Raw genomic sequence first — 18,541 nt, 5'->3', positions numbered from 1 at the left:
TGGGTTTGAACTCAGCTTAGACTATTGGCATGAATGTTTCTGCTCTAAGGTCCCTTAGTAAAATCAATAATTGTCCTTCTCACTCTGTGCGCGTGTGTGTGTAAGAGAGAAAAATGCCTGGGCCCCATTCAGGATGTAGTCTTTTCCAAACTTGTATTTATTGTCATCGGAAATTCTGTCTGCAATCCTGTTTCTAATATCCAGTGATAAAACCATGGTAATTGTGTTTCTTTTGAAAGCTAATGGGAATAAATATTACATATTTAAAAATTGTTCATTGATTTCACTTTTAGGATTGGATTTACCGACAAATGTGTGAAACAACAACCCCTCTGCACCCTCAGCTAATCCCTCTGATCGATGTTTACATCAACTCTATCCTAACCCCTGCATCCAAGGCTAACCCTGAAGCCACAAACCAACCAATCACAGAGCAGGAGGTCCTCAATGTGTTCAACGGCCTTACTTGGGTGAGACCAGCATCTCTAACCAGCGGGTTTGAAATGAAGTTAAAAGTTGTATATGCTGTATATATACTGTATCTTGATAATGCATTTTTTTAATGCACCATCAAGGCACAATATACCACTAGCATGAATCCTGGAACTCCCTTCCTAACAGCACTGTGGGTGTACCTACACTATGTGGACAGCAGCAGTTCAAGAAGGCAGCTCACCAGCACCTTCTCAAGGACAATTAGGAATGGACAATAAATGCGGGCCTAGCCAGCAATCCTCTCATCTTGTGAATGAATAAATAAATAAATTTGTTTGTTTCAATAACTTATGCGAGCATCAAGCTTTGCTGGGAAATTGATGCAGTAAATCAGGGAGGAGAAGTTAGTGTTCTCAGTTTCCTCTTCTAATCCTTGGACATGATGTCTTTGTGAACTGTTGCGTTAAGTAAAGGAAAGTCAGGCCCACTGTGTCTGAGCCACACAGACAGGGAAGGCCCCATATTCAATCCCAATTTGTGCTGAGTTATGCTTGAGGGATACCTTGCAAGGATTCCTGTACCTGATTGGTATACAGGGAGTGACTCCCTTGCTAGAGTGCATGGTGGAAATGGCAGGTAAGGACCGGATTCAATTTAGGGTGATTCCTCCAAAGTTGCATAGCCTGCCGACCATTTCATGTCAAAGGAGAAAAACGTGACTGAGATAATGGAAGACAGTTGTCTACGGAACTATACCTGTAAAGGGCTAAAAACCTTCTGAGCAGAAATAAAGTCCTAGATTTCAAACTCCTAACTTGGAATCAGAAAGTTAAATGCCAGTTTTAATGAATGGGGGCATTTGATGGAATGCCCATCCTTCAACCCAGATGTATATTAATTGGGTTTGTTGGTGTAGAATTGTCACATTCTGGGTGACTGGTTCAAAGTTGTATAATTTTTTGCCTTTTTGACTTGTATTCCTGCAGAGCTGCTTGTCACTATAAACAAAGCTAAGAATTCCATCCCAACGAAGGTTTTGCTTTCTACTGAACATTCCTTCCCTTTAATGTTAGACGTAACAAATGATTCAGCTGTATTAAATATCCCTGTTATTCATTACTTTGAACATGAATTTGTTTTAAAGTTGTGACTGAAGAGCAATGTAAAAAGGTTACAAGGTCATAGAACATTAAATATAAAGGCAGCCATTTAAAGGGAGCCACTTTAATCATTTTTTCTGTACTTATTAAAAAGGGCGAGAACAACCGGTGCCGACAGAGGCACAGCATCACAGCCCAGCTGCTGGTTCTCTATTACACACTATCGTATGAGGAGACTCTGCTGTCCAATGTCAAGCCATTAGGTATGTGTGTGTTTCTGCCTCGCCCAGTGGAGTGGGTTTCTTTTTAATCTCCTCTTTCCTCTCATTATCATATCCCCGCACCCCCCAACCCCGAGGATTTATTTCCATAGGTACAGTGGTTCAAATTAAAGGCAAGTTGGTCCCGTGCACGTAAGCGCACACACTCGTACTCTCTCTCACTCTTATGCATGCCCTCGTGTGCTTACACATGTACACGCGCGCACACTCAGGCACATTCACACACTCCTCCGCAGCCCCCCTCCTCATTGACCTGTAGTTGATTAACTTCCCACAAAAACTGCACCTACTGCAGATCAATAGAGGTGTCAGCTGTGGCTCAGTTCATAGCACCCTCGCCTTTGAATCAGAGGGTTGTGGGTTCATGTCCCACTCCCGGAAACCAAGAACTGTGATTGTACTCGAAAGAGTTGCAATCTGTGACTGTTGATAACTCGAAAGAGTTTCAACCAAGTGACAGCTTTCCAAATGCTATTTAAGGCTGGGAAAAAATCTACTGCAGGTCAATGAGGATGTCCTAGCAACAAACAGATTATCTGCCCATTGCTGTCTTTGCAGTTCCCTAACTGGCTGCTGCACTTCCCATTTTACAACACTTCAGAAATACTTCATTGGCTGCGAGAAGCCCTTTGGGGTGGCCTGAGGTGCTATGCAAATGTAATTTTGTTGTTGGTCAGATAGCTACCACCTCTTTGTTCTGTTAAACTGAGTCGACCTAATGAAGGTTTTACTCTTCTTGTTTGAAGCCTGGATTTTTTTTATTTGAAACATGTGGATTACTGTTCAGGCTGTTTCTGCTGAAGTGGCTCACTAGTGGACTTGCTGACTTACTTCCTTCATTCTTGCATATTTCTAACAGCAGTACAGAAGAAGCCCAAGTCTTACTCTGCAGCACTAATGGACCAGATTCCTATCAAGTACTTAATTCGTCAGGCGCAGGGGCTTCAACAGGAGCTGGGAGGTAAATGCAGAGGCTTCACTAGTGTCTTCAGGGTCTATCGGAACACTCAGGTTCCAAATAAACAAATTGTAACCCAGCCCTTCTATTTTTATTTTCTGATTTAGTGTAGCTTTTGTATTTGAAGATGCGTCTTGTTACAAGTTATTATTTTGTAATCCATCCAGCTCCATTGAAAGAAAGTTCTATTGGAATTCATCTCTAGATATTATGATTAGTGGGTAAAGGTGGTGCCTGGTGTGGTACTGGACTATTCCAATCAGGAGTTTTCAGGCTTGTATAGAGTTAACTAGTCTCAGCTGGGGGAGTGATTTGGGTGCTTAAAATTGGGCTCTGCACCCTGGGCCAGAGAGGAGAGGAGAAGGGGCAGGCAGTGTTCCATCACCCAATCACTCCATTGGCTGAGTTGGTAAGTGTGCAGGACACTAGGTGATGACAGGATCAGGTTCGGTTATCAAAACACAAAATGCTGGAAATACTCAGCAAATCTGGTAGCGTCTGTGGAGATAAGAGTTAACATTTCAGGTCTGTGACCTGTCATCAGAACTGGGAGAAGTTAGAGATATAATAGGTTTTAAGGAAGTGAAAGGTAGCGGGGTGGGAGGTGCAAAAGAACAAAAGGGAAGCTCTCAGAACAATAATTGGACAAGTAAATAAACAAAAGATGGTCTGGGGGTGGTGGGAATGGCAGAATGGCTGCTGCCCAACGGCAAAAGAAAAGCCAGAGAGAAAAACCAAAGCCAGGTTCAGTGGGCTGAATGGCCTACTCATGCTCCTATGTTCCAACAGCATAAAGAAACAAAGTAGAAGTTATGGGGTCTGAAATTGTTGAACTCAAAGCTAAGTCAGGAACGTTGTAAAGTACCTAACCAAAGGATGAGGTGCTGTCCCTTGAGCTTGTGTTGACTTTCATTAGGATACTGCAAGAGCTGAGGATGGAAAAGTCAGTGGGAACAAGGTGCAGAATTGAAATGACAGGTGACTGGGAGCTTGGGGCCACACTTAAGGACTGAACAGAGGTGTTCTGCAAAGCGGTCACCCAATCTGCATTTGGTGTCTCAAGAAGACCACATGAGCAGCATAAAAAGAAATACAAGTAAATCACTGTTTCACCTGGAAGGAATGCTTGAGGCCCTGCACCTGCATGGAAAGGTGGTGTGGGAAGAGGAAGAGATATTGGAATGATTGAGGAGTGGACTAGGGTATCGCTGAGGGAATAGTCCACTTGGAATGCTGAAAGAGGAGGTGAGGGGGAGTTGTGTTCAGATATGACATCTTCCTGCAACCGTTATCAATGCTTGCAGCTGAAAAATGGCTGAGTTACTAGGATGCTGCTGTTGGTGAGATCAGAGCCCAGCAAGCAAGAGCATCTTCAGGGTGAGGGGAACATAGAAATTGGACTTCTAAATCCCCTCACTTGCCCTACATGGCTGCCCTGTAATCTTGCTCTAATTCTAATGCATAACTATAGCTACAGTCTTCATAATCGTTAGCACCCTCTTTTAACACTATGTTTGATCTTGTATAGAAAGAGCCATATGTGTTTTAAGTCAAGCACATTACTGCAGTGTAAAGCAGAATATTGACCAAGAGGGTGTTGTAAATGGTTTCTCTGGGAGCCCTAGACAATGTGCGATCTAACAAGGGGGTGGAACAGGGCACAGATGTTACTGAACAATGACTGTTGTGATTTATGACACTATATTTATGTACCACAAGGCACATCCTGAACTGATTTGAGGTTTTCCTGTTCCTTAGGCCTCCACTCTGCATTGCTGCGCCTGCTGGCCACTAACTATCCTCACCTGTGCATGGTGGATGACTGGATGTGTGAGGAAGAAGTGACAGGCACAGATGCGCTGCTCGCCAGAATGCTGCTGACCAGCCGGGCCAAACACCACTCACCCAAGAAATTGCAGGAAGGTAATGACATGAAAACTGATTTGTTGTTTCGTGCCTCTGAGGAATTCAGATGACACCCATAAATCATTCAAACGTCATTAGTAGTAAAATGTCTTGAGCATTTCACAAGAAGAAAGCATTTTGTTACTGTGCATGTATATTGAGCTGGCCACTTTTAACAAATTGGTTATAGTTTCCACCTTGATCCCTCCCATTTTGGTGTTTGGCAGGCGTTTGACAGTATACCCTGCATGCTGACATTCCATTTCATTGTATCATTCACTTACCTGTACAACTCCAATTGGTCCCCAGCTTTCCAGATGGCTTCTACCAATTACACTCAACTGATGCAGACTTTGGAGGACTTGACGCTTCTGTCTGCCAGTGAGCTGATCCCATTTGCAGAAGCATTGATGTTGGATTTGTACCGGTTGCTGGATGCAGATGTTCCCCGACGAATCCTCCAGACAGTTAACCAGCTTTGGATGCTTCTCAACACTGTTATGCCAAGGAGGTAGCAGCGCCTTTAATATAAATGTTACCTAATTGTTCGCAATTTATCTGCTATTTTAAGCAACATTGCCTTGAATAATTGGGGTTCGTCCATAAAAGCTCTTTCTGGAGCCTCTTGTCATTTTTCTAAGCTGGTGAATTTTATAATGTCTCACTGATATGCAACAGAAAATGCATCCATACTATCTCCAGTCAAGAGGGAACTGTCCAAGGACTGTGGCTCGGTTGAGCCGTCAAGGGTGAGCACCGTCAGTCAGGTCATTATATGTCTGTTTTGCTTCTAAATGACTGGCAAGCTTCAAAAATATTCTTCTGTCCACATTGATTCACATCAGCAAAGACTGACTTGGACATAGAACTGCTAACTGAGAATTCACAGATGTAACTCAATGACCGACATCTGTTTATAATCAATTGTTTAAATATATCATACTTGCCAGTTTCCCCTGTCCTCCTCTGAAGGTGCTGACATGCTGGGTTACAATTCTCTTAGCTGTTGTGATCCCTGTAGAGACCGATAACTTTAAAAATAAATAAATAAATTTGGACTTCCAGTTAATAGTTGAAAGAATGACATATCAAGGTTTCACATTTTAAGATGTTTACTGTAACAAATGATGAAAAACACTGGGCTGAATCATCTGAGGAGTGGCAATTACTGTTGGATTGCCACTCCACTCCCATTTACTTACCTTGCACTGGAGCTCCACGTTTCTTACCTGGTCTTCCAAATCAGGCCTCCTGAAAAATATGGAGTGTACCTGCTCCTAGAGTCCTTCCTTCAGAGTGCTGGAGCGTCGGGTGAAACCAAGCCCCTGCTCCTTTTTACAACACTAGCTGCCACATACTGGTAAGTTTTTAAATATCCCAAAGCCACTTTGAGAAGCTGCAGAGCAAAGATAAGTGGTTGAGAGGCTAGGGTGGGTCAGGGACTATCAGGAAGGTGGCTGTTGGGGGTGGGGGCGGGGTGGTTGTTGTGGGGCTAGTCAGGTAATCAGGAGGGCAGTCCAGGGTATTGGGGGTATGCCTATGGTGTGGTAGTCGGGATATGGGGGGTGGCCAGGGGGTAGTCGGGTTGGGAGGGAGTTGGGGGTGTGGTCAGAAAGGATAGTTTGGGGTGGGGGTAGGGGACTATTGGGGAACCTGGGTTGGTGGGGGGCGGGGGGTCAGGAGTTAGACGGATTAAAAACAGTTCTAACTTTTCCGGGTAACTGTTCTGATAAGTGATTCGGAACCATCCAAAGTCTCCGACTTTACTCAGAGTTTCCGAGGGTTCCAGGCGGAAGTTGAAACTTCTGGGCAATTCCCAGAGAGTCCTTGCTTTGGGACTTTCCAAGGGGTCCTCCAGCATATCTTCCAGGGTACCTCTAGCATTCAACCATCCAGAGACTGGAAAATCTGGGCCGCTATTAACTGAATACTGTCTTTGTAGGCAATATGCACTGCAAATACCACCCCCACCCCACTTCTTATTCTTAGCCCAACTGAAAAAATAAATATTTCACACTAAACTTTCTACTGTCCTTTTATGTCGACATTCAATTTTCTCAGAATCAATCCAAAGTGATTCTTAGCTTCCAAGTGTTTATTTCTTTTTTCTTTTCTCAGCCTTGCAACTTGCAATCTTATAACCAGTCTTTCACAGTGAGGTTTTCTTTTCCCAGAGACCCTCCCCCTTATCCAAGTTAGGTTACTCTTCCCAGTCTTGTTTTAACTCCCCACGCATTTGATCTTTTCAATATGAGCATAAACTTTCACCCACATCCCTGCACGGTGAAGCATAGAGACTCTTTTGGCCTCTAGCCGATCCCGATCCACCGCCCCCCCCCCCGCCCCTCCCGATTCAGGCTGGCTCAACACTATGATGTTCCGTGATATTCTAGGTAAGCCTGTAAACAATGGCTTCCTCTGCATCCTTCCCCATGGCAACATGAATTACATGGGCCTTGTATTTAGTTAGCTATCCTTGAGAGCCCAACTCCCTCTCTCATCATGGAATTAAATGGACTGTTTAATGCACAACTGTTTACAACCTGACATTCTCAACACTGTTCTGGGACTTTGGAGACTCCATCATTAATGGACAGGTTGCTGCTATTGTCTCCAAGCATAAATACCTTTTACTGTCTTCTCAGTAAAACAATCTAAGCCTTCCTTTTGATCTCTTACAATTAAACCACCCAGGCTTACTGTCTGGCAGGCTTCAGAACAGGTCACATCACCCCCTACGTTTACCTTAAATTTATAGAACAGTCCCAAACATATTCTTATAAATCTCCATAATTGTAACACAGCTGCCCCATCTAAATGAGCACGCTTCAATATGTGATCCTTGAAGGTGAGTGTTGACATGGTGTGAAGTAATGGATAGCATCACCATGTAGTCTAATCTTGACATTCACACATGCGTTCTTGCCAGCAATGGTCACTCTATGGTTCCTCTCGCTGGCCCAGATTGCTGAGACCAATTGTAGAGCCCAGGGTGAGATTAGTTAACTCAGCAGAGATTCAGGATCAAACCTGGGATCTGCCTGCTCCATGGGGCTGTTTCACATGGACCAGTGAATTAATCAGCTGAAGCTTTGCAGCAGCATTATTTTTTAATCGGCATGCCTTTCTTTATTCCAAAGAACAGTCCAGAGTGTGGAATAAGATGAGTAAATTAAATATTTATGATCAACATGGACATGTGGCTCTCTTCCCTAGTCGTTCTGATCATTTCCAAGTTTTCATTTTAAAGAGTTTTATCAATGGCAGAGTTTACTATAAAGGGGCTTCACTCTAAGAATCTTGGTTGAGTACTGCCTTGTCGGCTTTCAATAATCCCTATGAAAGACAGCTAACGTCATGTCTCTGTGTTGTGAAGGCTGTGGGTGATGACGGTGAATGCTTTGCAGCCTAAAGCTAAGCTGCTCCGCCAACAGAAGTACACTCAGAATGACCTGATGGTTGATCCGCTGATTGTGTTGCGATGTGACCGGAGAGTGTACAGGTGAGTCACCAATAGTAACAGGAGCAAGAATCACTTCAAATGTATTAAACTAATGTATCAGCTTGGCTCAGTAGCACAGTTGTTTCATAGTCAGAAGATCTGGTTTGAATTCTAAAAGTGATGCACATGCTCGATCAAATGGGCTTTTTCCTGTTCTTGAGCATTCTAATGGATTTTCAGTTTATGTTTATCCTCTGGATTTGGGCATAGCGGACAAGGCCAACATTTATTGCCAACCCCGTAGTTGGTTTGTGAAATGTGGTCTTGGGCTGCTACAGTCCATGTGATATTCTTTGCTACAATTGAATGGCTTCCTGCACGAGAGGGCAGTTAAAGGTCAACTATGTTGGTGTGAGAATGGATTTGTTATTGGCCCAGACTGGGTAAAGACGAGAATTTTCCTTCCCTAAAGGACATTTGTGAATTAGTTGGATTTCTATGACAAGCTGACAGCTTCATGATTCCAGCTTTTTAATTTTCAGACATTTGTCTTTAACTGAATTATGGTTTTCAAACTGCCAAGTGAACTTTGAATATATTTTCTAGATTACAATGGAATGCATTCAGAGGTAGAAGCTTTGCCATTGTTGCCATACTGATGGGTGAAACCAGCTCCAGCAGCCTCTTAATAACATTAGGAACAAGAAGCCATTTAGCCCCTCAAGCTTGTTCCACCTATCATTGAGATCATGGCCATTTCCATTTTTTATGGGCAGTCAGTTCTTTCAGCATCTTTATTTTTTTATCTATCCCCGTTTGCCTGCCTTTGCTTCATATCCCTTAGAGTTTTGTTAGCCAAAGGTATTATCAATATCTGATTCAAAATTGATCTAGTATCAATTGCTGTTTGCAGAAGAGTTCCAAACTTATACCACTTGTGTGTAGAAGTATTTCCTAATTTCACACTTGAATGGTCTGGTTCTAATCTTTAGACTATGTTCCCTAACCCTAGACTCCCCGTACAGCGGATACAGTTTCTCCATCTACCCTATCTGTTACCCTTATTACCTTAAACTTAGGTTGTATTTTCTGGAATTTAGATGGTTGGGGGTGAATTGATCAAAGTTTATGTAACCTCTTGTGATTTAACTCTTGGTGTCAAGGTATCATTCTGGTAAATCTATGCTGGGATAGGGGGGCTTATCTTATACGGAAAAGTTGGACAGGCTGGGCTTTTATCAATTGGAGCTGAGAAGAATGAGAGGTGATCTTACTGAAATATAAGATCAGGAGGGGACTTGACAAGGTGGATGATGAAAGGACGTTTCCCCTTGTGGGAGAGACTAGAACATGAGGACACAGTTTAAAAATAAGGGGTCTCCCATTTAGGACGGCGATAAGAAATTTTTTGAGGGTTGCGAATCGTTGGAATTCTGTCCCCTGGAGAGGGGTGGAGGCTGGGTCAGAGGTAGATAGGTTTTTGACTAACAAGGGAGTCAACAGTTATTGGGGCTACGCAGAATGTGGAGTTGAGGCCACAATCCGATCAGCCATGATCTCATTGAATAGCAGGCTTGAGGGGCCAAATGGCCGCCTTCGTTGCCTAATTCATATGTTTGTACTCCCTCCAAGGCCAATATATCCTTTGTAATGTAATGTGCTCAGAACTGAACCTTCCCTCTTGTTTATGCAGATGGGATTTTATGCTCTGGGATCTAGGCCAGGTTTGCTGTGCATTGTACTAAGTAGAGTTCTTGGTGCTTCTCCCGTGCAATGTTCTGTGGGTTGTGATGTTTGGATTGTTTCTGGTCTTTGGCCTTGAACTGACCCTAACTGAATAAAATTCCAATTTCATATTCAAGTTACCCTAAGTTTCATTAAAACATGAAAACCAAATGCTTATTGCTTGGCTGAATATTTAATGTTCCATATTTACTATTTTATGGGCGATCATTTGTTTCAATGTTTTTAGTTTATTTGTGTCTCAACCCCAGGTGCCCTCCCTTAATGGACATTACCCTACACATGCTCAATGGCTACCTTCTAGCTTCAAAAGCCTATTTGAGTGCTCACCTCAAGGAGAACGTGGATCAGGACAGCAAGCCATATCAGAATAACACCATGGGAGTGGTGGGGCAACCTGAAGCCCCAGAGGTCACAAGAGAGGAGCTGAAAAATGCCTTGTTGTCAGCCCAGGTAAAAACCGGAGTCAAATGATGTGTGCTGCAGCATCTCTGGGTGTTGTCTAGTGTATATTCTGAAATGAAATGGTTGTATTATACATCCTTAGCTGGAGCAGGGTTAGTCTCAAGATGAACTGAATCCCAGGAGAATGGGAATTAGAGTGGGAGATAAAGCTTACAAAAACAAAGCGAAGGGGAGATCAAAAGTACTGGAGAAACTTAAGGGACAAAAAGCTGACAAATCCCCAGGACCTGATTTTTTTTTTTTATTATTCATTCTTGGGATATGGGTGTCGCTAGCTAGGCCAGCATTTATTGCCCATTCCTGATGCCCTTGAGAAGGTAGTGGTGAGATGCCTTCTTGAACCACTGCAGTCCACGGGAAGTAAGTTCACCCACAGTACTGCTAGGGAGGGACTCCCAGGATTTTGGCCCAGTGACAATGAAGGAACAGCAAAATATTTCCAAATCAGGACAGTGAGTGGCTTGGAGGGGAATTTGCAGGAGGTGGTGTTCCAATGTGTCTGCTGCTCTTGTCCTTCTAGATGGCAGGGTTTGGAGATTTCCTGCAGTGTATGTTGTGGCTGGTGTACACTGCTACCTCTGTGCATCAGTGGTGGAGAAAATGAATGTTTGTGGTTGGATTGCCAATCAAGTGGGCTGCTTTGTCCTGAATGGTGTCCAGCTTCTTGGGTGTTGTTGGAGCTGCACTCATCCAGGCAAGTGAAGAGTATTCCATCACACTCCTGCCTTGTGCCTTGTAGATGGTAGACAGGCTTTGGGGAGTCGGGAGGTGAGTTACTCGCTGCGCGATTCCTAGCCTCTGACCTGCTCTTGTAGCCACAGTATTTATATGGCTAGTCCAGTTCAGTTTCTGGTCAATGGTAACCCCCAGGATGTTAATGGTGGATTCCGTGATGATAATACCATTGTATGTTAAGGGGAGATGGTCATTGCCTGGCACTTGTGTGGCGCAAGTGTTACTTGTCAGCCCAAGCCTGGATATTGTCCAAGTCCTGCTGCATTTGGACATGGACTGCTTTTGTATGTGAGGAGTCGCGAATGGTGCTGAACATTGTGCAATCAGCGAACATCCCCACTTCTGACCTTATGATGGAAGGAAGGTCATTGATGAAGCAGCTGAAGATGGTTGGGCCGAGGACACTACCCTGAGGTTCTCCTGCAGTGATGCCCTGGAACTGAGATGATTGGCCTCCAACGACCACAACCATCTTCCTTTGTACTAGGTATGACTCCAGCCAATGGCGAGTTTTCCCCCAATTCCCCTTAACACCAGTTTTGCTAGGGCTGCTTTATGCCACACTCGGTCAAATGCTGCCTTGATGCCATGTTTGAACCAAGGCTGTAATGAGGTCAGGAGCCGAGTGGCCTTGGCGGAACCCAAACTGAGTGTCGGTGAGCAGATTATTGCTAAGCAAGTGCAGCTTGAAAGCACTGTTGATGACCCTTTCCAACACTTTACGGATGATTGAGAGTAGACTGATGAGGCAGTAATTGGCCGGGTTGGATTTGTCCTGCTTTTTAGGTACAGGACATACCTGGACAATTTTCCACATTGTCAGGTAGATGCCATTTTTGAAGCTGTACTGGAACAGCGTGGCTAGGGGCACAGTAAGTTCTGGAGTACAAGTCTTCAGTACTATTGCAGGAATATTGTCAGGGCCCATAGCCTTTGCAGTACCCAGTACCTTCAGCCATTTCTTGATATCGTGTGGAGTGAATCGAATTGGCTGAAGACTTGCATCTGTGATGCTGGGGACCTCAGGAGGAGGACGAAATGGATCATCCACTCAGCAGTTCTGGCTGAAGATTGTTGCAAATGCTTCAACCTTACCTTTTGCACTGATGTGCTGGGCTCCCACATTATTGAGAATGGGGATGTTTGTGGATCCTCCTCCTCCAATGAGTTGTTTAATTGTCCACCATTTTCACAACTGGATGTGGCAGGGCTGCAAAGCTTAGATCTGATTTGTTGGTTGTGGAACCACTTGGTTCTGGCTATCGCTTGCTGCTTATGCTGTTTGGCATGCAAGCTGACCTGTGTTGTAACTTCACCAGTTTGACACCTCATTTTTAGGTATGCTTGGTGTTGCTCCTGGCATGCCCTCCTGCACTCTTCATTGCACCAGGGTTGATCCCCTGGTTTGGTGGTAATGATAGAGTGGGGGATATGCCAGGCCATGAGGTTACAGATTGTGGTTGAGTACAATTCTGCTGCTGATGGCCCATAGTGCCTCATGGATGCCCAGTCATGAGTAGCTAGATCTGTTCAAAATCTATTCCATTTAGCGTGGTGGTAGTGCCGCACAATCTCAATGTGAAGATGGGACGTTGTCTCCACGAGGACTGTGCGGTGGTTACTCCTACCGATACTGTCATGGACAGATGCATCTGCAACAGGTAGAGGATGAGGTCAAGTATGTTCCTTTCTTGTTGGTTCCCTCACTGCCTACTGCAGACCCAGTCTAGCAGCTATGTCCTTTAGGGCTTGGCCAGCTCGGTGTGTACTGGTGCTACCGAGCCACTCTTAGTAATGGACATTGAAGTCCCCCACCCAGAGTACACCCAAGTGATGTTCAACATGGAGGACAACTGATTCAGCAACTGAAGGGGCACAAGGTAATCAGCAGGAGGTTTCCTTGCCCATGTTTGACCTGATGCCATGAGACTTCATGTGGTCCGGAGTCGATGTTGAGGACTCCCAGACTGTTGCTTGACTAATCCGTGAGACTGCTCTCTCAATTTTGGCACTGGCCCCCAGATGTTAGACTTTGCAGAGTCGACAGGGCTGAGTTTGCCGTTGTCCGTCTGGTTTCTTTCCTTTTAGACTTCGTAGCCGTTTGATACAACTGAGTGGCTTGCTAAGCCATTTCAGAGGGCATTTTAGAGTCAACCACTTTGTTGTGGGCCTGGAGTCAAGTGTGGGCCAGAGCAAGTAAGGATGGCAGATTTTCTTTCCTAAAGTATGGGTTTTTACGACAATCAACAATGGCGGCATGGTCATCATTAGACTTTTAATTCCAGATTTTTATTGAATTCAAATTCCACCATCTGCCATGGTAGGATTCGAACCCTGGTCCCCAGAGCAATCAACTGGGTCTAACCTAATACCAGTACGCCAATGTCTTGGCCATGAAGTAGCTGCAGAGGTATTAAGTGTGCTGATTATGAATTTCCAAAATTCCCTAGATTCCAGAATGATCCCAGCGGATTGGAAGTTAGCAATGTAGTACCATTATTCCAGAACACAGAAAACTGGGAACTGCGGACCAATTAGCCTGACAGTTATCAGAAAATTGCTAGAATTGATGATGAACGATGCACTTAGAAAATCATCATATGATCAGACAAAGTCAACACGGTTTTACGATAGGGAAATTTCATTTGACAAAGTTCATTAGAGTTTTTTGAGGATGTAACTATTATTGTAGATAAAGGGGAACCAGTAGATGATGTTTGCTTGGATTTCCAAAAGGCATTCAATAAGGTGCCACACAAAACGTTAAGTGCTCATGGAGTTGGGGGTAGCAGATAGGAAGGATAAACAGGGCATTTTCAAGATGGTAGGCTGTAACTAGTGGAGTGTGGCAAGGGCAAGGCCTCAGCTTTTTCCTATTAATGACTTGCATGAAGAGACTGAGAGTAATGTATCTAAGCCTGCTGATACAAAGCTAGATGGAAATGTAAGCTGTGAGGAGAGCACAAGGCTGCAAAGAACTATGGAAAAGTTGGGTGGGCAACAAGTTGGCAGATGGGGTATAATGTAGGGAAGTATGAAGCTATTCACTTCAGTAGTAAGAATAGAAAAACAGTGTTTTGAGAATGGTGTGAAACTTGGGTGTGCTCATACAAGGAACACAAACCACAAAAGCAAAATACTGCAAATGCTGGAAATCTGAAATAAAAGCGCGAACTCCTGGGAGTACTCTGGTTCAGCGCCTGTGGAGAGGAAAAACAGTTAACATTTCGGATCTGTGACTTTTCAGGATAAGGGGTCAATTATTTAGGACTGAGTTGAGGAAGAATTTCTTCACTCAAAGGTGTGAATTTTTGGGATTGTCTACCCCAGCAGGTTGTGAGTGCTCCATTGTTGAGTATATTCAAGACTGAGATTAGTAGATTTTTGATCTCTCAGAAAATCGATGCCTATGGGGAGTGGACAGAAAAGTGGAGTTAAGATAGAGCAACCTTAATTGTACGTGAAGGGCCAAATGATCTATTCCTGCTCCTGTTTCTTATATTCTGGTGTGAAATATACACTCGCTTTTTCTGTTGTCACAGAATTTGGATGGAGCCCAGGTTTAGGCGTTCCCGAATGTGATTTATAGAAGTACCTCCCACATAGTTCATCAGCTTAAAAGTTCGGAGTTTGCCAGCACTGTCATCTTTGCAGGATTATGTGGAGCCAGGTGGAAGGTCATTACTGCCAGGAACCAACTTCAACCAAAGAGCCACCCCCCTCATACTGCCCATCCCAGCTTACCTGAAAAAAAATTAGCATCATATAATAACACCGCTCAGGAGGCCATTTGAACTCTCATACCTATGCCGGCTCTTTGAAAGAGCTATCCAATTTGCCCCACATAGCCCTGCAAGTGTTTCCCCCTTCAAGTGTTTATTCAATTTTCTTTTGAAAGTTATTATTGAATCTGCATCCACTGCCCTTTCAGGCAATGCATTTTAGATCATGAGGTTGTGGGGGTCTACATTTTAAAAAAAATACCAGTAATAGCATCCAGTTGAATTGAAAGAAATGTGTATTTGTACACGACCTTTAGATAATCTTTTGTTTTGGCTACTCAAAGAAGAAAATCTGCCCTAACAGAAATGGACTCTCCTTACAGGACAGTGCAGCCGTTCAGATTCTGTTGGAGATCTGCTTACCTACTGATGAGGAGAGACCTCACAGCACAGGAAAGATCCTGAAGCAGCAGGACCAAACCGACGGTCTGTCTGAATCCTTGGAGAACACACGGGAGACTTTACTGAGCAACGTCCGGGAGGTGCAGTGTCTCATCTGTTGTCTCCTACATCAGATGTTTATTGCAGATCCAAATATTGCCAAACTTGTTCACTTTCAGGTCGGTACTGTATATTTAAGCAATAAATCTAAGTAATACTTGGATTTCTTAGTTTCTTAGTGCTTCATGGGAAGAATTACTTTTCAAGTGCGCACATGTGCCTGAAACATCTCCTAACAGATGATTGACTGGTTCTATCCATTTTTGGTGCTATTACATAACACCAGGAAAACACAGCCGTGAGCCATAGGATCTATACTATCCACCTCCACTAGACAGACAGCGACGGGGTGGTATGTAAACAGAAAATGCTGGTAATACTCACCAGATATGACAGCATCTGTGGTGAGAGGAACAGAATTAACATTTCAGGTTGATGTTCTGGTTTCACGACCTGAAATATTAATAATTCTGAAAGTCACAGACCTGGAACATTAACCCTGTTTCTCTCCACAGTTGCTGTCAGACCTGCTGAGTATTTTCATCATTTTCTGTTTTCATCTCCGATTCCCAGCTTCCACAGTATTTTGCTTAGTGGCAGGGGTGGTCCTTGGTTCGATGTTGCTTACAAAGGACGGCACCTCTTCATGCTCTGCAGGATGGTGTTTGTTCGTTGTTGTTTTCATATTTTTTGTCTTACAATTTCCCTTTTTTTCTTTCCCTCTTCTGTATTATTTTTTGGCTAAACAATATGCTGTGGTCCATAAGCATAATTCTGTTCTGGATCCAGAAAGCAAGAATGTGCAGTGTCATTACCGACAGAGGCATCGAGCAAGTTAGTCAAACGCAGTGGGTCCTGACAATATTCCTGCTGTGCTGAGCCAATTGAACCCAACCTTGCTGAAAAAAAGGGTGTGGCATAGTGTTCTAAACACGAAAAATTATCATGCCATTAAAACATCCTTTTTGCAATAGACTAGCTGGAGCAGGTGTTTGAGTGTTTTACTACTTTCTCCATGTAATTCTTAGGATTCTTGATAAGATATCAGTTTCAAAGTAAACTTGGTTTATTTTTACAAAAGAAAAACCACTCACTTGAAGTCTCAGTTGGAAAATTAACCAACCAGTGTAGAGTGGAGCTACATAGATTACAGGAGTTATATCAGGACAGGTAGATGAGGTGGTTAAAAATACAAAAGTGATACTTTATTAGCTAAGATATTGAATATAAGAGCGTGGAGGATATGCTAGAATTGTACTAGGCCACAGCTGGAGTACTGCTTACAGTCTGGTCACCACATTATAGGAAGGGTGTGAACAGGCAAGAGGGAGTGCAGAGGAGAAGTAAGAGGACGTTGCCAGGACTGGAGAGTAAAATGCTTGGAGTCAAGGGGTTGTTTTCTTTGAAACAGAGAAGGCTGAGGGGAGATTTAATTGAGGTGTATGAGGTTATATGGGGCTGAGGTAGAGTGGATGGGAAGGACTCTTTTCCCTTGGCAGAGAGATCAATGACCAGGAGGCATAAATTTAAAGTAATTGGGAGAATAATTAGAAGGGAAATGTTTTCATCGAGAGGGTGGTGGGGGCCTGAAAGGTTGGTAGGGACGGAAACCCTCATTGCATTTAAAAAATACTTGGATATACATTTGAGGACCCGTAACCTACAGGGCTACAGAACAAGAGCTGCAAATTAGGATTAGGCTACTTCGCTCTTTTTTTAAGCTGGCACAGACATGATTAGCTGAATGGCCTCCTCCTGGGCCCTAAATTTTGTGTTTCTATATCACACCTTCCACATCCTCCAGGTGCCCCAAAACACTTCACAATGAATTACTTTTTGTGCTGTAGTTGTTGTTTTATGGGCATATCTGGCAATCAATTTACACAAGGAAATGCCACAAATGTCCAGTGAGATGATTAACTGGTTAATCTATTTTGGTGGTTGAGGGACAGATGTTGCCCAAGGCAGTGGGTGAATGCCCTTCTTGCTCAGAAAATATCATAAAATGTTTTGCATCCGCAAGAATGAGAAAATAGGTCCTTCATTTAAAATCACATCTGAAAGACAGCTCCTCTGACAGTGCAGCACTGGAAATGCAGCAAGAGCCAAGTCTGTGGCACCACGAGTGGCTCAGTTGCACAGAGGGGGAGAAAGAGTGGGAGAGCAATAGTGATAGGGGATTCTATCGTAAGGGGAACAGATAGACATTTCTGCAGCCGCAGACATGACACAAGGATGGTATGTTGCCTCCCTGGTGCCAGAGTCAAGGATGTCACTGAGCGGCTGCAGGACATTTTGAAGGGGGGAAGGTGAACAGTCAGAGGTCATGGTCCATATTGGTACCAACGACTTAGGTAAAAAGAGAGATGAGGTCCTGAAAGCAGGATATAGGGAGCTAGGAAATAAATTAAAAAGCAGGACCTCAAAGATAGTAATCTCAGGATTACTCCCAGTGCCACACGCTAGTGAGATCAGGAATAGGAGAATAGACTGGATGAATATGTGGCTGGAGAGATGGTGTAGGAGGGAGGGATTTAGATTTCCTGAAGCACTGGAACCGATTCTGGGAAAGATGGGACCTGTACAAACTGGACAGGTTGCACCCCAGTGAGACTGGGACCAATATCCTCGCAGAGGTATTCGTGAGTACTGTGGGGGAGGGTTTCAACTAGGGTGGCGGGGGATGGGAACCTGAGCGGGGAGGCACAAGAGAGGGAAACAAAGATAGGAATGAAAGACAGAAAAGTAGAAAGCAAAAGTGGAAGGCAGAGGAAACGAGGGCTAGCAGCAAATAGGGCCAAAGTACAAAAAATGTTAGACAAGTCTGAAGACACTGTATCTGAATGAACGGAGCATTCACAATAAGGTAGATGAATTAATAGCGTGAATAGATGTAAACAGGTATGATATGATTGCGATTACGGAGACATGGCTGCAGGGTGACCAACACTGGGAACTGAATATTCAAGTGTACTCAATATTTAGGAAGGGCAGGCAAAAAGGCAAAAGGAGATGGGGTGGCGTTGTTAGTTAAGGATGAAATCCGTGCAATAGTGAGAAAGGATATTGGCTCAGAAAATCTAGATGTAGAATCAGTCTGGGTGGAGCTAAGAAGTAACAAGGGGTGGAAAACATTAGTAGGAGTTGTCTATAGGCCTCCAATCAGTAGTGATAAATTAAGGGATGGCATTAAACAAGAAATTAGAGATGCATGTAACAAGAGTGCTACAGTAATCATGGGTGACTTTAATCTG

General features: G+C 43.8%; 1 protein-coding gene across 5 annotated transcripts in view; it reads left to right on the top strand.

The window, feature by feature from the left end:
• The window catches only part of ints2 (integrator complex subunit 2), a 61,045-nt gene that overhangs the window by 29,312 nt on the left and 13,192 nt on the right, over window positions 1–18,541 (top strand). For 3 of the 5 annotated variants that reach the window (XM_078548228.1, XM_078548232.1, XM_078548233.1), the window contains 8 exons: window positions 294–470; window positions 1,690–1,798; window positions 2,673–2,777; window positions 4,533–4,697; window positions 4,989–5,190; window positions 8,056–8,181; window positions 10,116–10,317; window positions 15,170–15,406. In XM_078548228.1, the coding sequence (XP_078404354.1) occupies window positions 294–470; window positions 1,690–1,798; window positions 2,673–2,777; window positions 4,533–4,697; window positions 4,989–5,190; window positions 8,056–8,181; window positions 10,116–10,317; window positions 15,170–15,406 (1,323 nt within the window). Of the gene's footprint in view, window positions 1–293; window positions 471–1,689; window positions 1,805–2,672; window positions 2,778–4,532; window positions 4,698–4,988; window positions 5,191–8,055; window positions 8,182–10,115; window positions 10,318–15,169; window positions 15,407–18,541 lie in introns of all 5 variants that reach the window. The other 2 variants (XM_078548230.1, XM_078548229.1) reach the window with 2 other exon arrangements.

Source organism: Cetorhinus maximus, chromosome 9 (genome assembly GCF_964194155.1).
Source record: "Cetorhinus maximus chromosome 9, sCetMax3.hap1.1, whole genome shotgun sequence".
In the NCBI taxonomy this organism is placed as follows: domain Eukaryota; kingdom Metazoa; phylum Chordata; class Chondrichthyes; order Lamniformes; family Cetorhinidae; genus Cetorhinus; species Cetorhinus maximus.
This window is presented reverse-complemented; position numbering and strand designations above follow the sequence as displayed.